This window comes from Pteropus medius, unplaced genomic scaffold, assembly GCF_902729225.1.
Source record: "Pteropus medius unplaced genomic scaffold, Ma_sr-lr_union100, whole genome shotgun sequence".
Classification (NCBI taxonomy): Eukaryota; Metazoa; Chordata; class Mammalia; order Chiroptera; family Pteropodidae; genus Pteropus; species Pteropus medius.
In genome coordinates, this window is record NW_024349804.1 from 3,834,624 (window position 1) to 3,860,502 (window position 25,879).

Below are 25,879 nucleotides of genomic sequence, written 5' to 3' on the forward strand. Positions count from 1 at the left end.
AATGGTAATTTGAAAGTATTTTTAAATTACAACTTCCTAAAATAGCAAATGATAAATAGTTGAATTCATACTCAAAATGAGAACTTCATAGTTTATGATTAAATTCACTTAGGTATAAACAAATATATTGTTATCTATGCAGTTAAATTTTCAGATGAATTTCAAATATCTCCTCACCATGTAACCAGTAAAGAGTACTTAGCCGAATGGACAAGGGAAGAAAGCCTTTTCTGTCCTCTCCTGGGGCATCGATCACAATATTATTTAACAACAGTATCTCAGTGGCTCAAAAGTTAAAAGATATATTTCTCATTCATATTTCATGCTCATGTCTGGTAAGCAGGAATGCTTTGCTCATCAATGTCTCTCAAGAAGTCCCGCTGACAGAGAAGCCACCATGTCACACGTGATTGCCATGCCAGAAGGAGAAGAGAGCTCTCGCATGTCTGGCATCAACAATTAAATGCTATAGTCTCAAAGTGATGTGTTTCTAGAAGGTCTCTTATTACAATTCCAACCAGGGGTACAGAGAGAGGGTATTCTCACACCACCAGGCAATTCTGGGACACCAGCTGGTATCTTACATGCACCTCAATTCTGACATTGTCTACAAGAGTCACATCAGATCCCACTGGTTAAGGGCTCCACAAGGCCGTCCTCCATTTCAGATGCCAATCTCAAGTCCAGGTAGTATCCTGTACTTCTAGCCAACCAGCTCTGAATCAGAGGTTCCCACAACTCCTTTCTTTAGCTTGATAAATTTACTACAATGGTGTACAGAACTCAGGAAACTCATTTACTCACTAGATTACTGGTTTATTTTAAAAGGATATGACCCAGGGACATCCAGGTGGAAGAGATGTGTAGGGCAAGGCAAGGGTGCTGAACTGCCCCCTCAAGGCATGCTGCTCACCCCAGATCTCCACCTGTCCACCAACCCAGAAGCCTTTGGAACTCCATCCTTTTTGGCTTTTCATGGAGGCTTTGTTACATAGGTATGATTGATTAGATTACTGGTTATTGGTTACTCAACTCAACCTCCAGCCCTATCCCTTCTCCGAGGTCAGGGGGGTGGAACTGAAAATTCCAACCCTCTAATCCCATGGATGGTTCTCCTGGAAACAGGTAAGACATCCTTAGGTGGGGTCCAAAAGTCACTTCATTAACATAACAAGAGACACCTTTATTTGTCTCATGGCTTAGGAAATTTCAATGGTTTTTGGAGCTCTGTGCCAGAAATGGGGATGAAAAAACATAAAAATATATTATATATATTTCTTATTATAAATCACAATATCACAGTGTCACTTCAGCTTTCCATTCATTGGATACTTTGTCATATGATCACAGCCAACCATTAGGGACCCATGAAATGCAATCTCCCCAGATGTTCAGAAGTAGGGAAAACTTGATGATAAATAGTACTGAGGACTATACCACATGTAAAATTCTGTTCCCCATGCCTTGTCCAATTCAGCTGTTCCCTTTTGGTGTATCTCATGGGCTACTGCCACTTGTTCTTGTAAGTATTCAGGATGCTTGCTGGTCTCTGCTTATGAATTTGTACACAGCTCACTTTAAGTACGGTCTCCAGCAATTGTACTGTTTAAGAAGTGCTGATTTACCTGCCACTTATTCTTGCCGGAGGAATGGATGCTCACCTTATGGGTAGTGATGTGTGTCTCCATCTTTCTTTTCTCTGATCTGAGTGCCCAGTGTTTGTGTTCTCTTTGTGTAGCTCTGCCCACAATCTGCCTGTGATGCCTATCAAAGAAATATCAGTCTACTCCCTTTGTCAGGAAGAATAAGAATAACAGAAAGAACAGTCATTGGACAAACCATGGATACCACGATATTTCTGTTGGTAGAAACCCAAGGTTTTCAATTCAAGCAGCGCACAAACACTGCCACCTATGCCCTCCCTAGCAACAGGGGTAGGTGTGAGAGATGATGAAATGCATCGATGTCTAAAAGAATGTGATATTGTAGATACCATGAAAGGGTCCCCAAGGAACTATTTCTTTCACAAGGCCTTTTCATTCTTTGCCCATGATATTTTTGTACCATGATTATTTTTGGATTCCTGAAGAAGTATTTCTAAATGTTTAATAATAGTTCTGAACCTGAGGAGAAGATGTACACTAGAACAGAACGATTTATGGGAAGAAGAGATGTCAGCCAATGGAGTGGACAAATATTATTGAGAAAATACATCTGATTTGCATGTCACTGCAATCATTTCTAGAACATTCGCCAGAGTTCTGACAACTTTCAAAGAAATACTGAAAAGCTTTCTTATGAAGTAAAAATATAAGGATTCATGATGTATTTCAAAAAAAAATTTCTTTAGCAATTTCCTATGCATACATGGATCTCTCCTCGAAGCACTTTACATGGACTGTGGTATTTCTAATGTACTCATCTAAGCGTTACTAGGGAAAACTTTCTTTTAAATTAATGAATAAAAGGCTCCTGGGTTCCTACTGACATTTATTTCCAGCATGGTGGCCTTTATTCTTCTCGGCTGTCATTTACAATTGCAGGATTCTCATGCCTTTGAGGGTAAGCTCTGATGATATTAGATAGAGTAAATTCAATTTATAATGCTAGAGTAGGAGGCATAACTCATATCTGCTTCATAGGCTCATTGCATTATTTCAGACCTGCACTCTTCTGGGTTCAACTGCTTTGATGAATACCATTTAACCCTGGTATAGCCACACCGATGATACAGTGATTCTTTGTGTAATGGATTTCTGCTTACCAAATTCTCAATTATTGATATTGTGCTAATAGCTAATGTGTAATGAGCAAATATGATGTGCGAAGAAGAGAGTTAAGATAACAACATAACATGCATTATCTTATTAATTTTTATAACAGCCCTGTGATGTCAATGGTTTCCCCACAGCCTCATTCCAGGGGAGAATAATGAGACAGATTTGTAGGTTAAACAATCCATCTGAAGCTATACAACTTTTACGTGGCAGATCAGCGTTTCAATCCAGTTCTTCTGCTTAACTCCGGAGCTCAGGAACGTAAGCATTTCACTATATGATTCTATATACTACCTGGCAGAATACCAGCAACGGTATGGACATGAAGGCATTTGTGAGATCCACACGTCAGCCTCCACCTCCGGAAACCCAGTCATACAAGATAAGCATCAGCAGCCGATCACGTGGTTTATGAGTGATTCCTAGAACGTCAACCTCGATCTCTTCACCTTTAAAATGAAGCCATTGAACTGAATTATCTACAAAAATTGCTTAAACACTCAAATTTCCTGATTCCGTGACTAAAAGACTATGTGCTGCCATTTTCTAATTATGAGAACCGGCACAGTTTTCTCTCTAAGGCAGTTTGAGCATCTATAAAATGGAGGTAATGCTAGCTTCTGTCCATTCACATGAAATAATGCATGTAAAGCATTTAACACAGTGCTTGAAACACAGAAAGTGCTCATATATGTTAGCTTGTTATCATCATCATGATTATCACCACCATCATCAACATATGGTTATTATAAAAATCACTACTTTATTAGTATCAATATTAGTAATAGCAAATACTCATTGTACATTTACAACTGACCTTGACATTCAACGAACCGTGACACTACCTGAGAAAACTGAAAGGATCGTAAGGAAACATGTCTACAGTAGTCATTCCTGTGATAATGTAGCCCTACAGATTGCCATCGAAGCACCCTTGTCTGCAGGAAAAGCAGGCCCATCGCTTTATCCCTTGGAAGACATCTGTACAAATGCCTTGATGTCCTCTGGTAGTTTTCAGAATGACAATTAAATTCATGAAGGAAGCTAATTATTGCCGTTTATTCGTGGGATTTGGTGCATGCCAAATCCCCATGCGGTTTTGGGCAGCAGCCCCTCTACAAGCGCAAGCTCATACATCAGTGGTGGCAGCACATCCTGGTACAGCCTTTCTGGAAAGCAACGTGACTGTGCATAGAAAGAGCCTTAAAACGACTTAAGCCCATCGGTTTTGTGGTTCTCTTACTGCGATTAGTCATAAAGAAAAAGCCACAGGTGCAGTCACATCTGTATGCACTAGAATATTAATTTATATCATTATTCCTATATAATCAAAATGCTGAAATCCTCTTAATATCCAATAATATGGTCAATTCAATAGCTCTTTATTATGCAGCCATTAAAAACTATGACATAGAAAACGTTCGGGGTATTTTGTAAAATTAAAAAAATAATACGATATAATACTATATCTTGTATTATCCCAATTTTATGTGTAGAGTATATTAATATATGCTTAGATAAATGACTAAAATGGTCTTACAACAGTAGAATTATGGGAAATTTTTACATACTTTGTTTTTTTCCTACCGACATTATATTTTCACAAGGTAATCATTTCTTAGTAATCTGACAAATTTCATTAGAAAATATAATGTAGAAGCCATAGGACTTATAGAAGGTTACAGTATCATCTCAAAGAATAGATGAGTGAGTCCTTTCTCACTTTCCCTAAACCTGGGAACTCTACTGCTTCTTGGGTCCTTCCTGTTAGAATAGAGAGAGACTAACAAACACATACATACTGGGATGCTCAGGCCTTATTGGACTTGGTGGCTTGAAAATATCATGATTTAAAAATGATACCAGGGGAGAAGAATTTATACTGCTACACGATGTGGTGATCGTCATAATAAAGAGTCAGTGGGAGAATTATTTCAGAGCACAGACATATGGAGGCTCCTAGACAGATGTCGCTGACAGTTTGCAAATCTGTGCTCCTGTCTTCTGTGCACATAAGACTTCTCTTGTCGTTTCGAGTGAACATATCAAGTGAGTTCTAACCAACAGGATGAGAGTGGAAACGATGTCTACCACTTCAAGACCTGACCCATTATCACCTCCCACACACAATTCTAATGGCCCTTTTCTCCTGAATGAGACAATCGTGGAAACTTTAGAAGCCACACTTTGAAGATCGCCAGATTAGCTTTTGTTCTTTAATGACTGAGAACAATCAACTGGTCTGTATACTCACCCAAGTCTGTTAGATGAGCAAGAAATATACCATATTCTCTTTAATTTATTACAACTCAGCGGCCTGTTTGTTACAGCAGCAAGAGATAACTTACCTAATACAGCCACATTGTACGCTTAGCTATACAAATGGTATGGCCAAATTTATCCTTGTTGAACAGGTGGAAATATCACTTTTGTGCATAAACCACTCATTCTGTGAAAGAGATGAGGAAAAAGTTAGAGACTAAATCATTTGTAGCATTTTTAAAATCACCGAAGTCCTATAGAATCTGATTAATTTCTCTCATGGAAAGGTAGTAAAATGCTTTGGTTTTCGTAAGAACTCTTTAGAATAAACAAAAGATCACACTCTCTGGATTGTTATTTTTGTTATCTTTTGTCTTGTTTTGACTTTTCTTCTTCTATTTGGATGTAGGCCCCATGAGGGCAAAACCTTGACTTGTTTATTGCTGATGCCCCAGTTCCTAGAAAAGTTCCTAGAACAATAAGCATACAATATATTTTGGTTGAAGATGTAAATTAATGTAATGAATGTGAGATAGATGAAGACAAAGTCGCCTGGTGAGACTTACCACCGTAAAACTTGACCAGGGGCTTTCAGTCGTTAGAGAAAGGATTTTCGCCTAATACAGACACATGATAAAATATAAAACAAACACATATGAGACAGTCGATTTTCTAAATTTTATTTCACATTATAAGATATATTTATCAAATGCCTCTAGAGACCAAAGACAGCTGACAAATTTGCTGGGTGCTGAAGTTCATTCATTTTTCATCTTCGTCTCTTGCTAGAGTCACTTTAAGTCTGAGACAGGTTTCCAGCTCCGACCTTGCACCTGATGGCAGAGAGCCATCTGTTTGCTCTCTTCTTACTACCCCAAGCAGATGGCTTCAAGTCAAATAGCCCATAAATCACAATTTCCATGTGCAAGAGGGTCCAACTACGAAGTGCTCATTTGCTCTAAAATTGGTTCAGTTGCTGCCAGCTAGATAGAATTATTTAGCCAAGACTTTGAAGTCATTAGCTATATACATGCCATCTTCTTTCCTTTTTGGAGTTGTAGCTGTTGATTATATTTATTTATGTATTAGTCAGGCTTCTCCAGAAAAACAGAACCAATAGGTGTGTGTATGTACAGAAAGAGATTTGTTTTGAGTAATTGACTCGCGCTATTAGATGGTGGCCTACCCAGTCCAAAATCTGATGGGGGAGGCAGAAAAGTTGGAGACTCGAGAAGGAATTGCAGTTCAAATTCAAAGGCAGTCTTTTGGAGAAGTCCTCTTCCTCAATGGAGATCAGTCTTTTGTTCTATTCAAGTCTTCAACTGATTAGATTAGGCCCACCCACATTATGGAGGGCAATCTGCTTTACTCAAAGACCACTGATTTAAAGGCAAATCTTATCCAAACACAATCTCACAGAAACATCCAGAATAATGTTTGATCAAACACTTGGGCATCATAGCTCAGACAACTTGACACATAAAATTAACAATCACAGTTTGCTTGCTTGCCTTTTGCTCATTTGTTTTTGCTTGTCATCTCTGTCCTCCAATTCTCTTAGGCCTTGGAGTTATTATTTCCACAGGGCTCATATAATCCAAAACTTGTGGTGATTTGGAAAGTCCCAAGCCCACATTGCAGCTCTCCCAGTGGCTAGTTGAATAACAGGGTACTTTACCCCAGTACTTTGCCAATTCTGCCTCTGTGAAAGGAGATACCTAAGTCATAGGTTTATTATAACAACTAAATGGGAAAAATATACACTGACAAGCTCTCTAAACACAAGTTCACATTGAAACTATGATTTTAAATTGTGTTTATGTTTCAGAGGCCTTGCCTTTCACACCAATGAATGAGAAAATAGAAAATTCTTCATGTGAAGCACACTGCAGTTGTAACTGGCTCATTAGAATAAAGAAAGATCAAATTAATAAATCAACTTTATTCATGAATGGACATTGATGTTAATTTAAGTTAAGAGCTTTAAAGACCACAACAAATGATTGCTGAATATCAGGGAACAGTGTCAGATTTAAAGTACAGAGGATATTCATCCCTAAAATCAAGGAAGTTAGCACATCCCTGATTCTGCCCCAGTGAATCCTGGGGGAATGCTGGGTATTTTGGGGGTACTATGACAAATGATCCAAGAGAGCACAGGTAAGAAGGGACTGTTTATGAGAAGCCACTCAAAAGGGCTGGGCAGAGCTTATCACTTCCTCACTTGCAAGGTATAATTAACATCCCATATGTGATTTGATGCTGGATTATCACGTGATCATCAGACTCCACTGCTCCGGGATTCTCTACAACTCAGATCCCTAGCCAGAGCATTGTCGTGACTGCAAAGAGTGAAGGACGATTTGCCCTCACTTCAGTCTAAGACCCACTTGTTTACTCCTCATTTTATTCAGATCCCTTCTCATTTCTTAAATTTCAGTTCCTTTTATAGAAAATGCCAAATTTGCTTTCAGAGGGGCAGCTTTGCCCTATGGTCCCACCAGGTCAATAGTCCAACATCAGTGGAATTCCCAAGGTCAATATCAATGAGTCTTAAATAACTCCACCCATGGGACAAAGGTGGCAGGTCACTATATACAGGCCTGTTTCTTTTCAGACCATCCTCTTCAGAAATTCAATAAAATTATGGGGTCCTTGCTTTATGAAAAGCAATGTAATTTCCTCTCACCTCTTTGATAATAAACACATGTGTTCTTCTTATGTGCAGCTGGGTGTTTTTGAATGTGTCGACCAGCTTTGACAACTATATGCAAAGATATTTACATAGGCTATTCTTTATTCCTTCTGTGAGAACTGGAACAAAACTTTATCGTGTGTTTTTATTATCTTTGTAATAACGGATGGATGGTTGGCTTTCTTGGTGCAGCTTTGTACAGTAGACAGTTCTGTTTAAAAATGTGCAAAAAAAATAGTTTTCAGAACACTTTGTTCATATGGCTTCTCTACCACTTTCTCTAGGAATGCCCCAGTGGTGTTGTTAATGAAGAAACCTTCAAAGAGATTTACTCACAGTTCTTTCCACAGGGAGGTAAGTAAGAATGTGGACTGGTTAATGTACTATTAGAATTATGCTTTGGAATATCACTTGATTAACTCATGTAATTCTAAGTTATTAAAAACCATAGAATTTTTAAAGAAAAATTGTGTTTACTATACATTTGACTATCTGCCAACATATTGGCAGGCATTAATATCAAAGCACCTAGCACAAATAGAAATCTTTAAGTTATTTTTTCATTATCTCAAATGAAAGTTATTACATGCTACAAATTAGATACAATTTCACACTAAAAATTTACCTTAATTTGAAAAATAACATTTCAGCATTAGAGAACATCTACTTAAAGATAATCCTTCACAAAGGATTCTGGTTACAAAATCCAAAGGGATTTGAAGAAAAATCACTTTTGTACTCTTAAAAATTCTTTGATTATTTATGTTAATTGAATGCATAAATCTAAAAGTGCCAGGCATAAATGAAGGAAATGAGGTATTTTAAAGAATGATGACTTGCAATTTAAAAAATTAATATCATGAGTACAAATCGTATTTTGTAGTTTTGCTAGAAAAGGGAAAATAATCTAAGGAAGAACGTCATCTCCAATGGCAGGCAAATTCATGCTATGGCCATCCTCACACTTCTATGAAGTCACTTATTTAAGTTGATGATCTGAAAACAACAGGTTTTTCTTATCACAAGCAGTAACAACGATGGCTCCATAAATCACAGCGTCTCGTCATTTCCTCCAGGGAAAATGCTTTGTCTCATCTACAGAACCTCCTGCAATTTGTATTGTGTCAGGCTCTTAGTTTTCTCTTTTGCTTAGTGAGATGGTTTACAAGCACAACATGTCTGGTGTTCTGGATGTTGGAGTAACTAAATTGAACAGACACTTCTTGTTTGTGAGGAGTAAAGTCTGCCTACCATAAAGCAAGCTGAGAGAAAATGGTTTATCGGTGCCCTTGCCTATATCATGACGGCAATACTTTTCAACTCCACATACGGTGGAAGCTTTAGCATGGAAAGTCGTAGCTTCCTAAGCATTTTTAAAACTCATTTAAAAATGCAGTTTCCTGGGCTACTCCAGCTCATATTGTAAGAATTTTGCACTTACTTTATCATACTAGGCACCTGATAAACAGCTATTGAAGGAGTGAATGAATGAGCTTCAATTAAAAGATTCTAAGTCAACAAATGTTGTTCAAGGCACTTGAGGCAGTTAGATGAGTTCAATGGACCTAAAGATTTCTTTTTTTATTTTTTAAAATAATTCCACCATTGAATATCAAAGACAATATTCGTAAGAATTTTCAGGGTGATTTATAAAGGGCTTATTGAACAGAAACTACTTCTTCATGGATATGAACCTGCCTTACCATAGTAGCAGAGCCATGGATTGTATATTCAAATGCATTAAGCTAATCCTGTACCTTGTGCTTGAATTCAAGTACGAGTAGGGAGAGGTTTGTGGTGTGAAGAGAGAAATCAACCAGATGACTTCAGTCCCCAGATCTGACGCATGATAATCAAATACTCTGAAATGTGTGTATATCGATGACTTTTGCAGTGAAGGAGTTAATTGGTATCATCACTGTGGTCTGGAAATGACTGTGTTAGAGACACAGGGCTAAATCTAGAGTCCTGAGTTTGTGGATAGACTATACCAAGACCAAGTCGTGTGACTTGAATGGTTTGTGACTTGAGCGGTTTCTGCCTCCGGCCTCAGGTCGTTCCTCTGTAAAATGTGGAACGACATTTTTACGACATGTAAGAAATGCGGAGTGAAGGAATCCTCAGCTTGCTTTTCACTCTAACGTTCTTTACTTCTAAGAGTTGGTGTTGGAGTAAGAGTTGCAGTGTCCTGATTTCATCGCCAACTCTCTCATTAACTTCGGTGACCTTAGCTAAGCCACTAAGAGTACTCACACTTATTTTCCACCTTGTTAAACTCAGAACACTAGCTAAGTGATACCCGAGATCCCTTCCTATCCTAAGAACTCATAAATGTCGTCCCCCCAACTGTAACACTTCAATTCAACCTTACAAATAGAATTATAAGAAACAGAGGCAATCTCAGCCTGTCAAACTCAGTAACTTTTTTTGTTTTTTGTAAGGAAATGTGAGCAAGGAAGGCCATCAGGTCACATGGGGAGAATAGAGATCATTGTTATATCTTTTGAGTCCTGAACTCTACTGAAATCTAGAATCCAGGACACCAGTTATTCATCCTTTTGGCAAATATTTACTGAGTATCTAAGAACACCGTCAGATTAAACCAGATCATAAAAGCTTTTGTGCACAGTATTCCTTTTCTTCGTGCATCCACATCTGTGCCCAGGCAGACCCTCCTAGTGCCTTAGTTACTTCCTCTTGCTCAGTCAAAGCTAGTAGCATCACTCTCCTTCTTAAAAAACTTTCACTGTCTCCAAATGCCTGTCAGAAGAAATCCAAACTCCATCAGAAACCTCAATGCCTTTCATGACACAATTTTACTAGTCTATTGAGCATGAAGTTGCATCAGATTAGAACTCTAGTCACCTAAACATACAATAGGAAGTTCACAAAAAAAAAAACAGGAAACTTTCAGGTGAAAATATATTACATCTGTGGTTGAAATAAGAGTGGCTCGTTTATAAAAGCATAATAATTGCTATTATTGATTGAGCATTTATGTGCCTAGGACTATTCTAAGCATTTTGCATACAGAATCTCATTTAGTCTTTTCATGATGACTCTATGAAGTATATACTGTTATCATATTGTAGCTGAGGCAACTGACTCACTGGGAGGTGAAACAACTTTCTCAAGGTCATGCAGTTAATATTTGGTAGCACTAAGTTTCAAGTTTAGACAGTCTGAATTCTCTATACTATCACCAACCATTCCCTGCACAGTCTATCTAGGCTGGGGAACTGGCTTTGCTTCCAGGATAATTGCCAAGTTACATTTAGAGGAACAAGAAATCCTCTGTACCACATTAGGGCAAACCTTGAGAGTGTACGTCCCACGTGTCAAGCTTTAAAGCTAGACCAACTTCATTTGAGAAGAGTGGTAATTATTTTATGCCCATATTATCTTGTTTTGTTTTTTTTTAATTTTAAAAAATTCTCAACATTGTTTGGTTTGAGCCATTATTCATGGTGAATTCTGTATGCTAAGGTAAAGGCGTCCACCCTGATTCTATAAATAGGGTAACAAGAGATCTGCCTAATGAGGCTCATTATAAAATATGCAAAATCTCTACTTTTTTTTCTCCTTGAAAATAACTTTAACATACCACTCGTCAGGTCATGTCTCCATAGTGCACTAAATAGTTCAAGAACTCTGTGTTAAGAGCAAAGTAACTTAGTAAATAAAAACAGGCTGCAATTTCTTGATAATTCTATACTGCAACTTCCCAACAATTGCACTAAGTTGATTGCAATTCAACTCCTGGTCCCATAGTCAAGGATTTCTTCCTGCAACCCATCAATACTTGATGGACATCCACTCTAGATATAATAGCTTTGCATATCATTTAGATCTGTTTAGTTTATTGAGAACAGTGTTAATAATTCTTATGTTTAAAAATAAGTGGTTCCTCATATCACATTTAAAGGTAAGAGGTGAAAGAAAACACCACCATCATTTCGAGAATCTACATCACGAAATATATGGCCTTCAATAACGTTAACCATTGAAGTAAAGAATTCAGGAAAAATAATCTATAAATAGGCTATGGGCACTTGAGAGCTGGAAGGGAAGTTTGTTTGATCTCTGACCTCTCTTATTTGGGGAAGACAATTCTCTACTTCTGCTACTATGACTTAGTTTTTTGACAACCTTTAAAGAGCAATTTATAAATTAAAAGGCGAATAGAAGTTTTGTTAAAATCCCAATAAAAATAAAGGTTAAAAGTTATAAAATAGAAATGGATTTTAAACAGAAGACAAAGGCTAGAGCCAATAAGCTAAAAGGTTACAATTTTTTTAATATAAAAAAAGGTTAAGATAAAAAGCTAAAACCCATGAGATGAAACATTTAAAATAATCAAGTAGATTTGATCAAGGGTCAAGCACAAAAGCACTAAAAAATGAAAACGGTGCACTAAAAGAAAACAATAAGAAAGAGTCTGTACTTTTTAAATGAAAAGACAGAAACCTCAGAGATTAGGGAGACAAAGGAGAAGAGGAAGGGAAAATTAGAGGAAAAAAGCCTATAAGAAGCAAACTAAGAGGAAGTGTTAGATTTCAGAGCACTGCAGTGTTATTAGATATCATCATGAGCCACTGGGAACAGAGAGCCATCCAGAGCCATCCACCTTATGCACAGCCTCGATTCCCACCTAGGACCCAGGCAGAGCGGGACTCTCCACTGCTTGCCACCGGGGACCTTCAATACAATCCCCTTCCAATGTGGCCACGGAAACCTCCCAAGTCACTGCTGTCTGCGATTCATTGGGCAGCTTCACTGGCTGTGGCCTCGCCTGGTGTTTCAGTCAAAAAGACCTGAGTTATGTCCCACTCTACTCCTTGTTGACTGTGTGACTTTGGGCAAGTTTCTCAACCTCTCTGAGTCTGAATCTCTTATCTACGTTGTGAAAATGATGACTAACACTAGTAATAGCAATTTGTCTGTGTCTCGTTAGTAGTATTTGTATCATATTACTTCTGCAAATAGTCCCTTCCAAGCACTAAGCAATTTCCAGATGTGTCTTCACTTAATCCTCCCACCTGTTGATGGTGCTGCCACTCATCCCAGGGGCAGCAGCACCACCCAAGACTCCCATGAGGTCAGCTCATTTCCAGCCGGAAACTTAGAGAAGATCCTCACTAGTGGCCTTGATGTAGGTAGCTCACTCCTACGAGTCTCTAATTGCAATTCTCTACTGAAAGAAAGTGGGCAGCTGGGAGGAAAGCACAAATTAAAGGAAATAGCGTAAATTTTCCTGAATAGAAGGAGGCTTGGACATACTATACGCTTCCTATGCAAGATTCTGAAATGCTGATTTAATGATCTTCCCTTTTCAACATTTCAGACTCTACAACGTATGCACATTTTCTGTTCAACGCGTTCGATACGGACCACAATGGAGCTGTGAGTTTTGAGGTGAGTCTCGGACTATTTTTTAATGTGATTTGCCTTTACACACTGAAAGGAATTTAGTCTCTTGTTAGTTGAAAAATTTGAGTTTGATGATTTATATTTTTTTTGTTATGCTTTTTGAGCTTTTTATCCTTTTTTATTATCGTGGTAAGGACACTCAACATAAGATCTAGCTTCTTAACAGATTTTTAGTGCACAACACATTATCATCGACTAGAGGTGCAGTGTTGAACAGTAGGTCCCTAGAGCCTGGTCCTCTTGCTTGACTGAAATTTTACATCCTTTGGTTAGTAACTCCTCCCAGCCCCTGGCAACCACCATTCCACTCTGAGTCTATGAATCTGACTATTTTAGATACTTCATATAAATGGAATCATGCAATATTTGTCTTTCTATGATGGCTTATTTCACTCATCTGTTCCTAGAGGGAAAGCTTTCAGTCTTTCATCATTGAGCATGATGTTAGCTGTGGGCTTTTTTATATATATGTGGCCTTTATTGTGTTGAGGTGCTTCTACTCCAGGTTTACTGAGAGTTTTTATCATGAACTAGTGTTAACTTCGTCAAAGACTTTCTCTACATCTATTAGGATGATCAGGTGGTTTTTATCCTTTATTCTGTTAATGCAGTATGTCACATATATTGACTTTCATATATTGAAACATCTTTCCATCCCAGAGATGAATCCCACTTGGCCATGATGTGTGATCCTTTCAATGTGCTGCTGGATTTGGTTCGCTAGTACTTTGTTGAGGATTTTTCCATCTATATCAGGAATATTGGCTTGTAGTCTTCTTTTATTATGATGCCTTTAGCTTTAGTACCAGGAGAATGCTGACCTCATAAATGAGTTGAGAAGTATTCCTTACTCACCAATGTTTTGGAAAAGTTTGAAAAGGATTGGTGTTAGTTCTTTAAATGTTTGGCAGAAATCACCAGTGAAACCATCTGGTCCTGGGCTTTTCTTTGTTGAGAGATTTTTGGTTATTGATTCAATCTCCTAGATATAGATCTCCCCCCCTCCGCCCCCGCCGTGATTCAGTCTTGGTAAGTTGTATGTTTCTAGACAGTTACCTGTTTACCTAGGTTATTTTTTATAATAATCTCTTGATTCTTTTATTTCTATGGCATCAGTTGTAACATCTCCTCTTTCATATCTGATTCATTTATTTATTTATTCATTCATTTATTTATTTGAGTCTCCTCTCTCTTTTTTTTTTTTGTCTAGCTAATGGTTTGTCAACAACTCTTAGTTTCATTGATTTTTTTCTATTATTTTTCTATTCTCTGTTTCATTTATTTCTGCTTTAATTTTTATTTTCCTTCTTCTGCTATCTTTAAGCTTAGTTTTTTTGTTTGTTACCTCCTTGAAGTCTAAATTGACATTGTTTGAAATATTTCTTCTTTTTTAATGTTGGTGCTAATTGCAATAAACTTCCCTCTTAGTACTGCTTGAGAATTTTTAATCAAGAGGAAAAAAGCTCAAGAATAGTTCCTTGCCCTCATTGTGTTGTCATAAAGTTACACTTAACTTTCCAAAGAAGTACAAATTACAACACACATTAGTTTGCTTTCTAGTACTATATATCTGTTTGCATGAGAAAAGTACATTTTCCCAATTACATGACAACAATCCCAGAAGGCAAACGATCTAACTAACATTTACTGGCATTGACTACAGACCAATAACTATGGTAGGCCTTGGAAATACTAATCAGATAAAGTCAAAATCTTGACATTGAAGGCCCAGTAAGTAGGGGAAATATGAAAGAAATTAAATATAACAAAACGCTGTATTCACCAGCCTGACAATTTTACAAGGAAATTCCTTTTCAAATTATGTACTTTAAATGATTTGTATTTAATTTTGTTCATGAAATGTTATATATAAGCATCAATAGAATGAACTAGATTCTGGATATTCACATAACTAAATATATATAATAAATTATTATATATATATTTAGTTATGTGAATATTTTTATTATATATTAATTATATATTTATATTTTATTATATTTTAAAATATATTATTTTATTTATATGTAATTTTTATATATATTTATCTATGTGAATATCTAGGACATATTTACACATTTTAACTACTGATTTTTATATATAGTATTTCATGAACAAAATTGCACTATATATATAGATAAACATGTATATACACATATATATGTTTATATATACTGATGTCATTCAGATGGCATGTAGCATGTCATAATGTCATAGATAGTAATATATTTAAATCTAAATGCTGGGAGAATAAACACTAATTCTGATCAGCTGTGACGACTGTTGCCTTTTATTTTTGTTAGAACTGGGGATAGAATGCTTAACTCATCTATTTGCTTATATTCTGAATGGCTGTACTTGGTCTCTAGGAAATGGAATTGTCCATTATTTTACTTGGTAATTAATTCTGTTTTTTTAAAATACATTTGTGATATCGTGACTTATGATAAATATATGTATATTTAATCCTACTTCCTAGTTTCTCGCATAGAGTTAAAACACTTGGTTTTACATGATGAGGGTGATACAGATGTCTTTTGTTGTGTTAATGAGGTTGTTTTTCGACCCCACCTAAGGCTGGGGACTGGTTGCCAAAAGACCCACACATGTGATTAGAGGGTTAAAACTTTCAGTCCCACTACCCGCCCCCAGACCTGTGGGGAGGGGTAAGGGGCTGGAGGTTGAGTTCAATCATCAAGGCCAATGCTTTAATCAATCATGCCTATGTAATGAAGCCTCCATAAAAATCCAAAAGAGCAGAGTTCAGAGAGCTTCTAGGTTGCTGAACATGTGGAGATTTGAGGAGAGTAGTGTGCTGGGACAGGGCGTGGAAGCTTCGTAACCCATCCCATATATCTTGTCCCATGCATCTCTTCTACCAGAATGTTCCCGTCGGATTATATCAGTTTATAAGAAACCGGTAATCTAGTAAGTAAAATGTTTCTCTAAGTTCTGTGAGCTGGTCTAGCAAAGTAATGAAACTCAGGTAGGGATTTGTTGGAGCCTCCAATATGTAGCTTGTCAGTCAGAAGCATAGGTGGCAACCTGGACTTGCAATTGACATCTAAAGTGTGGGAGAGGACGGGGAGAGCAGTCTTGGAGAACTGATCCTTTATCATGTGAGATCTGGCGCTCTCTCTAGGTAGAGAGCATCAGAATTGAGTTAAATCATAGGACACTCAGCTGGTGTTGGAGAATTGCTTGGTGGTGTGAGCAACCATACACACATTGGAACTGGGTACAAAATTGTTAATATGCATAATGGAAACAAAGTAATTGGGGGGTACACCTTTTGGATATAGAGGAGTCATAAGTGCCAGGCCCCTGTACTGGTTCTTCTACTGAGGGCACCTTACGATCGTCACATATAATGTTGTATTAGTGTTCCATGTACTTTACCAAGATTAATTTCAGCACAGCCTTAGTTTAGCTACAAAACAAAAGTCAAAGTTTCCAATGCACCTAATAAAATCTTTTGTAGCTAGTTTGCAGAGAATGATTAAGACAAAAACTACTAGTGATTTCTTTACTTGAAATTACTTATGTAACAGAAACGTATCATCAATTACCTATAGCATATTGTATCTAATTTCACATGTAAATTTAATCTGGGATTAACGATATGGTACCATACATAACATTGCTATTATAATATTTATGCCTAATGCTGGCAATTATGATGAATGTTGATTATAATTTGGGAAATTTGTTGTAATGGCTATAGACTATAAGCATGTTGGAAAATGTCTTTTCTCTAAAGGCAAACTAATGGCTAAATTAATAAATGTTATATTAAAATCAAATTTAACACTAAGCTATTATAGTTATTTTTCTAAATCGATTAGCTACCTGGAAAGTTTCTAGAAAACAGAAATGATTAGGCAGTGAACACATTTTGAGCAGCAATAGCATTCTGAGAGGTACAGAAGAGATCATTCTAATTCCATAATAAAGAGAAATGGACTTTTTCTACTTAATTTGCTTAAAACTGAAGGGCAGAGTGACTGAAACAGGAGGGGTCTTAAATCCAAATATAACTGGATCCAAACCCCATTTTGCCCCCAAGTGGCTGTGAGACCCAAGCCGAGTGTTTAAACTCTCTGGGCAATAGATTCAGATCTATAAACCATCAGCAAGCAAAGTTGCTTCCCAGAGTAATGTAAGAAAAAACAGGTAATGACGTCAGTCAAAGACTTGGCTCAATACCTGTCACCAAACACATGCTCAATATTTATTAGTCATTACCATAGCAGTTATTACATGGGAGATTCTTCTGACAAAGCCAGTGAATATTGACATTGGTTGTCTTATTCAACAGTAATTTCTTATCATGAATATATTCAAGCAAAGAGTAGTGATTGCTCTGTGCATGATGCTGTTAGTCACTGTATTAAATGTTTAAAAATAGCATTAACAATAATAGCTACACACAATAATACTGACCCTCGTTTAGTACTCATTATGGGGCAGGCATTGTGCTGAGGAAATTACGTATACTAACTCATTTCATCTCCATAGGTACTATTTTTATCTGCTTTTTAGAAAATCAGCAAAAGGAATCACAGGGAAGTTAATCAACCTGCCCAAGGTCACACATCTAAAAAGCAGTTGAGCCAGGATTCAAACTCAGGCAGTATGGCCACAGGAGACATCTCTTATCACCTGTGCTATCCTGCCTGGAAGGTATGGATATAGATCCCTAGCCCCTCCTCTGAAGTCCTCAGAGCCAGCTGAGTTTTGTCCTCCAGAGTCTTGCAGATTTAGAAAGGTGATGCTGTGCATATACTCTACATTATATAAAGTTTCCAGCAGGGTCTGCAGCATGCTACTATCAAATGCATAATATTCGTGCAGCCAAAATATGATAAACAATAAACATGACAGTGATTGCTACTGACCACCAATGCCCATGGGCTCCACTTCGTGATCACATGACTAGGCTATAATCCCAGCCTCTCATGCAGTTGGGTGGGGTATGACTGAGTTTTTACCAATGGGATGTAAGTGGAAGTGACCACAACTCCTTTCTCTCTCCATTTGTGGAGACTGTGAAAGTCACATTTCAGTTGGCCTTGCCACAAAGTGGAAGGAGCTCAAGTCTCTGAATGACTTCCTGGAACAGAGCTCCCTCCCCACTTGTATATTTCACTGTGTGTGAGTCACAAGCTTATATTATGCTAAGCCTCTAAGATTTGCAAGTGTTGAGCTGATAGCATCCTCTGATTAATGCGATATAGATGGATGGATGGATGGATGGATGGATGGATGGATGGATGGATGGATAGATAAATGATAAATGATGATAGATGGATAATGATAGATGATAGATAGAGAGATACATACATACATACATACATGCATACATATGTACATATATACATACATAGACACATAGATAGATACATAGATACTAGAAATAGTTTCATATCAGTTCACACACAATTTTGGTACCAAAATTTACCACCTCCTCTATCTTCACAATAGGCTTTTGTGTGGGGGTGGGGGCGGGGGTATTTGTTTAGTTTACAAAAACATTTTTGTGGGGGAGGTGATGCATTGCAGATAAAAAGTGAAGGACCTGTATTACTAGCCACATGTTACTGATGAAGAGCCCAAAACTTAGGGAGGTTAAGTGACTCATCCAGAGTCTTCTAGTTAGTAAATGGCAGAACCAAGATTGAACCCCAGCTCTGCCTAAGTCTCTAAAATCCATGGTTTTAATGAGGGCTCAGCAAACTTTTCTGTAAAGAGCCAGATAGCAAATATTTTTCACTTTGCAAAACATAGTCTTTCTTGTATCTACCCAATTTTGCTGTTGTAGCACAAAACCCACCACAGACAAATTCTAAATAAATGGGTATAGCTGTATTCCATAGAATTTTATTTACAAAATAGGTGGTGGACCATATTTGGCCCATAGACCATAGATTTACAATCCCTTTTTTTAACCATCATAACAGACTACCTCCTACTGAGGGAGAGACTGAGCCTCCATGTTCGCTAGATAATGTCTAAGATGACGTTCTATAATTTATTTACTGAATATTATCGCCAGCTTTTACAATCACCGCTTAGAAATCCATGCCATCCAGAAATATCACTGATTATTGTCACAATTCTTGGCTGCACAAATAAAACTCAAACTCTCAACCATGACCTTGTGTCTGCCTCTTCAGTATTATTTTCAGTGTGCGTGTGTGTGTGTGTGTGTGTGTGTGTTTCAGTGTTCCTTGACACATGACTGTTGGGCTTCTTCTTTACTTGGTCTTACCTTCCTATAGCTTTTATATTCACATATATATTCATATACTGATTCACTTTCTCTTTTTAGAAGCTAAGACCATTTTCTAACTCATTTATGTAGTAATTTTATTGCAGAAATTATGAATTCCTGGCACCTCTAAATGTTCTACAAATGTTGTCAGTAAGTAATTGAATTGCAGGCACCATGAATCACTGTTTCCTATCAGGGTTTACAGTACCAAAAAGAAAGATACAATATACGTTTGTATAATACTGGTGTATATACCACAGCCCATTGCTTCATTTCTAGTCAAAATCAGAGCCTGGGCTTTGAGTCAGAGGTCTGAGTTCAATTTCGGACTTCACTGCTCAGGGGTTGAATGCCTTGGCTCAGTCACATGTTTTCTCTGAGTTTCTGTCTATAATATAAAGACAACAATACGTGTTCCCTGCGATTGTGTGAGGCTGACATGAACCAATGCGTGGAAACCTGGATATATCCCACCCATATCAAAAAACTATTGTCACTATTACTATTAAATTTCAGTGTTCCCGGGGCTCTTTAACCCAAGAATGCCACTTTTTTCCTGATGAAATAAGTCAAAATAATGGGAAATCAAGAAAAATGTTTACCACATCATCACTTATAATGAAGAAAAATTTAAATAAATTAATTTACATATCCAACAATAGGAAATATGAGTAAATAAATTACAGTGGATTTGTGTGACAAAGCAGCATTTCAGACTCCAGATTGTGACCATTGGTAGGTAGTAAAATAAATTAAGAGATTAGTGACAAAATTTTGTTAAAAATTAATAGAAGAAAAGTGGAAATAGAGTCATCCATTTACAATGTAATTCTTAGTGTGACTTGGGGTCCAAAATGTTTGAAAGCCACTGTTATAACATCAGACCATATGAAATTACTATTTTGATGCAAACAATGAGAAAGATCAGCAATTCCATATGGTTCAACCTAATATGTAGTTATTTAAATGATGTTACATTTTTAGTAATGTGATAAAATACTTATAATTTTAAATGAACGATACAGAATCACATATACACCATATAACCCTTACTATAAACGTGTGCTAAGGTCTGCATGAAAAAAAGAATGAAAATGTTCAATGTGAATAGGCGATAGGATTATATATGACTGCAATTTCTTTCAGTACCATTTTCTGTATTTACATGAATCAAACATTATATTTACATGTGTATTTATTATATGTTTGTAGTTATGATCTTGTTTAAAATTTCTTTTAATTTTAATGGCCTCCAGTGAAATCAAAACAAAGAACTTTCTTCTAATTTAATTTAATGTAGCTATAATTACCTATCAAAGCACTAAATTACCTAAATAGACAGTAGTATGTATCAATCAAGGTAAGTACATTATCTCTTCAACATGATAAAATCAAGCTACAAATCTTGGAAAATATACTTATTGTTTTTTAAACACGTTGATGCCTTTTATCAGTTCTAAACAAATGCAAACTTTACTTAATACCTGAAATTGTATCTTTCAAATACTTAACTCAATCACTATGGAGGCCATACCAGAGAAAATCAACAACCTTAAAAAAATTAACGAGAATATGTAAATTTACAGATCAACTTTGGCAAAATTGACAACCCCTTGTTGATGAGTCTTCCTACTTACTTTTCCCTTGTCCAAGTCATTTTTGTTGCTGAGTGTATTGGTTTCCTATTGCTGCTATAACAAATTACCACAAACTTAGTGGTTTAAAATAATACGTATTTATTATCTTACAGTTCTGGGGGCAGAGATCTAAAATGGGTTTCACTGGACTGAAATCCAGATAGAGGCCCAGCTACGCTCCCTCCAGGGGATCTGAAGAGCGAATATGCTTCCTTGCATTTTCCGGCTTTTAGAGGCCACCTGTGTTGTTTGGCTGTAAGAAGTAGATGCTATAATTTCCATTTTACCGATATGAAAAATGAGGTAAAAGGGTGTTGTCTGAGGACACAAAGCTATCAAGTGACATGGCTGGAATCTGGATTCAGGCAGTCTCGCTTCCAGCTCCATGCTCTTAATCATTGCGCACATGCACGTTATACTTTGCTTTGTAAGTAAAGGTTACGGTCGGCTCACGTCTTAATTAAGGACAGCCCTTGTGTCTTGTAAACGAATCTTTTTCATGGGCGGTGTGTTATGTGCATTTGCATTTTAAAAGACACAGTTATTTGATTCTTTTCAGTCAAAGAATTGTGTGTACTTGTGGAAAGTCAGTACCACTTATAGCACGCACCTTACTGTTTGTGGGTGTCTATTCTGATACAATCTCCAATTCCACAATCGATTTAAGTCTTGGTTTCCAATCAGAAGGTGAGAACATTAAAGCGAATGAGTGGTTTATGCTCACAAAGAACTCTGCAAAACCAATGACCAAGAACACATTGATCATTTTGCTAAATGGCTCGATATCAGAGGGTTTCACTTCCAGTATTTAAGGGAGAACTTTAAAGGAATTTGTGTTTTACTTTTTTAGCACTGTCATGTCAAATTGTATTTTTATTTCTTTCTAGGATTTCATCAAGGGTCTTTCCATTTTGCTCCGGGGGACAGTACAAGAAAAACTCAACTGGGCGTTTAATTTGTATGACATAAATAAAGATGGCTACATTACTAAAGAGGTAAGAAATGCTTTAACAACGCAGGTATCATTTGGCCCATCTTTTTTAACTTCAAAATGTTAAACAATTGCAATTATTAATTTGAAAATCGCCTTTTTATGAAATCTAAAATATTTTATGTGGTGGTGGAGAAATAGTCTAATAAAAAATCTGAAGAGATAGGAGTTTATGGTGAATCTATGAAGTAAATGTAAAACATGTAAAGATTATACCCTTGTTTATTGATATTTTAATAAATGCCAATGGAATACAGTATGTGGTTGGAATCTGATAGGAAGAAAATGTATCCAAACCATGTTAGCATATTTGGCCTGTGACCCTTTTTCCTCCATCTAATGTGGTCCATATGGAAACAGATAGAATTTTGACATCATATAGATTGTGTGATGACCTGTATTGTGTGGGAAATGACTTAATGGAATGGTAGGTCCCCCCAAATACTTCCAGGCTAGCTATTCAAGAAAGAAGTCTCACAGATCAAATTAAGATGCTCATGTCAAGAGATTTGTGAAACCAATTTAAAACACAATGAAAAATAAAGGAGAAGGGGTGAAGTAAGTTAACGGATTTAGGGTAGGATGCAAGTGAGGCCCAAGGACCACATCACCTGAATCCTGAATCCTGAGAGGCCTCAATGTTCTTGTGTCCTGTTCTTGTGTTCTGCCTCACCAGCTTAACCCAGAGGTGAGTTCTGAGCAAGAATTCCCTCACACAAAAGGTACCGTGGGCCAATGACATGAACTTGCTTTACTGGGGACAAAGAGGCAAGTGCACCTGACCACAGCCATAGTCTAACAATTAGCCTAAACAACAGCTGTGGGTTTTATTTATGTTTCTTGAGCAGAGGACACATGGGTCCAGAATATTTCTCATCAACAAGTGGCTGAATTAAGATCTCACGAATATTAAGTGTTCATGTATATTAAGGGGCACTTCCTAAATGGTTAGTGTCCCTTGTATATTTGGTATACAATATGCATTTAGTACTCAGATGCCTCAGGGTTGTTAGGTGTCCCTTGGTCCTTCGATCTCTACCTCTTTCTGTGTTTAATACAAACATGCTTTTTTTTACTGCTTATAGGTAATACATCTCATGAATTCTGCCTATGGCAAGAGATCTTTTGGCTACTTATCTAAACCCAAAACATATTTAAAAGGTTCACCTATGACTTATGAACTACAAACTAGTTTATCATTTATAATAGAGTTGAATGCTCTCAAAAGTCTGTATTATCAATTTAATCCAGACACTTTTATGTGGAAGCTTCAATATGAAACAAATGTGAAACAATAAATCTGAACATTTAAATACTGCGATATTATTTTTACCAAGATTAAAAATGACAAGTCAAAAACTAGATTGTTTTCATAAAAAATGAAATTTCAAACTGTTTCCTAGAGTCATAATATTTTGACTATCCTACATGTGTGACTTCTTCAATTAAAGCCATAGTAGAAAAAAAAAAATGAAAATCCTAATGAGCTTTGACACTTATTGGTTTTTGTATAATTCTCATGATGTGTTTTAGTCTCAATAAATAGAAATTGATAATCAACATGTAAGATATATAATACTTGAACAAAACAAAGATAGCCTATGTCGAATCTATTGAAATCCAAACATGAAACCAGAATATGCCTTTCCGATTGTGTTAGATATGTGGAAATTTATTTCATTTTGGAACCAAGATCAGAAATGATTTTTACATTCTGGTTCTACTTTTAAAGTACAAAGCCATTGACTTTCCCTCTGGGACAACCAAATGACTTTTAATGAAGCATCAAGGAAAAATTAGAAATTGAAAACTGAGGAGGAATAATGTCGAAACTTCTCAGAGTGGTTTCTCCGTGCATTGCATGTAGCCTCACATGGGTGCCTTACGCTTTTCAGGAAATGCTCGACATAATGAAAGCAATATATGACATGATGGGCAAATGCACATATCCTGTCCTTAAAGAAGATGCTCCCAGACAACACGTGGAAACATTTTTCCAGGTAGGAATGCAAGCAGAAGTCAGACGGGGGAATAAAATTAAGAGGACATTTCCTGGTGTTTGCAAAATGCCATGAAGATTCAAAAAAAATACAAAGAAAAATAATTTTTCCTGAAAGGGACAAACTACAAGAGACTATTCACCATCTTACCAATTTAATTTTGGTTTTGAATTTATTACCATACTGATAACTTACACTTGTTGAACATTCGCGATATCCTAAATAGAACACTAAGCAATTGCCATGTTTTATACAGTTGTTTGTTTGCATTCAATTCTCACATAAACGTTATGAGGTTATTAATCCTCATTAGCCCCATTTTACAGATGAGAAAACCAAGGTTCTGAAAGTTATGACCAATTTCCTGGCTATGACATAGCTAGAGGGCAGGATTTTACCTAGGTCAGTGACTAGATCTTGCCCACATTCTAGAAAAGGAAGGAGCCTATGAGGAGTCAGCCATGTGATTCTTATAACTAAGAAGTTACTAGTTCATGCTCTGAAGCCGTTCTTCCCATTAAATAAGCAGTGGCCTTCCTTTCCATCAGCTTCAGCTTACTTGGTTCAGGTGTGAGGGGATCAAGGGGTAAGTCTGATAAAGTTTTTTATTCTTTCCTTCTTGAACAGAAAATGGACAAAAATAAAGATGGAGTCGTTACTATAGATGAGTTCATCGAAAGTTGCCAAAAAGTAAGTAAAGAGAATAAAAGAACCATCGTTTTTGCTTTCACAGCAGCTGGACTGAGTATGGCCAGCTACCCAACATGAAGCGAGCAAAATCTAAAGATCATAGGCCTACGTATGCCATTTTACACAACCAAAATAAGCTAAGCCCATTGCTCTGAAAACTACCACCGATGTATATGTTCAATTCCTCAGAACTTACAGAGTGCCTACAGGCTATGTAGGAAGTCTTAGAGACACAAATGTGGCACATGGACTGCATTTTTGTCCTCTAAATCCTTTAGACATTTGGAGAGTATTCATCATTGAGGATTAAACATGAGATTTAAATTACTCTTTGCCTAGACTTAGCTTATAACATGTATATTGTCCATTGTATCTCCACAGATTTAGAATTCTAGTACAGCTAAGTATGCTTCGCAGGCCAAGCTTTCTAAGAGAAACAGAATTGCTTTAATGTATGTGGACAGGAAATGGCTTTTGGGCTGAAGCAGTAATGGTCTTCAGTCACAACAACTGAGTAATTACGCCATTGTGACTCTTCAGAAATTTCTCAGAGGAGAAATCCAGTGATTCCCTGTCATCTGGTGGGAGACCAGTCCTAGCTTAGCTAGAATTATTTGACTTGATGTGGGTAGAACCATGATTAAGAATTTTAAAATATAGAAACAAAGGCGTTTGTTGGAGCTTTCTTTTCTCTTTATTTTCGAATTGTTTTACTGTTCCTTTCCTAATGTCTGCTTGTTTCTAAACTCATATTTGGACTTGGTGGTCTTTGAGAGAATTAATTTGATGACATCAACCTGTTGAATGGTGATGTGGCTAGCTGGCTTCGAGTTGAAGTCATCACTAGTTCAGCTGCGGGGTAGCATTACCAGAGAAAGCTCAGCGATTGCCATCCACATAGAATCTCCAAGTGCCCTTATCAATACCCAAAGTCTGTCCCCTTAGGATTTTACGGAATATGCTAAACAGAACACAGCCACTGGGCAATGGTTTTTCCCAAACAATTCTTTCTCTCAAGCTGGGAGACCATTCATTTTTAAAGGCTCCTGAAGGCCACACAGATTTAGCCCTAACATATCCAGAAAGAGGTGTAATTATCGCACATGTGTACCAAAGCCCCAAC

At 36.9% G+C, this 25,879-nt stretch overlaps 1 protein-coding gene across 5 annotated transcripts in view; it reads left to right on the forward strand.

Annotated features, from left to right (window-relative positions):
• KCNIP4 (potassium voltage-gated channel interacting protein 4) overlaps positions 1-25,879 on the forward strand; it is a 914,902-nt gene that overhangs the window by 887,748 nt on the left and 1,275 nt on the right. For all 5 annotated transcript variants that reach the window (XM_039838082.1, XM_039838086.1, XM_039838085.1 and 2 more), the window contains 5 exons: positions 8,019-8,088; positions 13,079-13,149; positions 21,963-22,070; positions 23,962-24,066; positions 24,694-24,756. In XM_039838082.1, the coding sequence (XP_039694016.1) occupies positions 8,019-8,088; positions 13,079-13,149; positions 21,963-22,070; positions 23,962-24,066; positions 24,694-24,756 (417 nt within the window). The remainder of the gene's footprint in view (positions 1-8,018; positions 8,089-13,078; positions 13,150-21,962; positions 22,071-23,961; positions 24,067-24,693; positions 24,757-25,879) is intronic.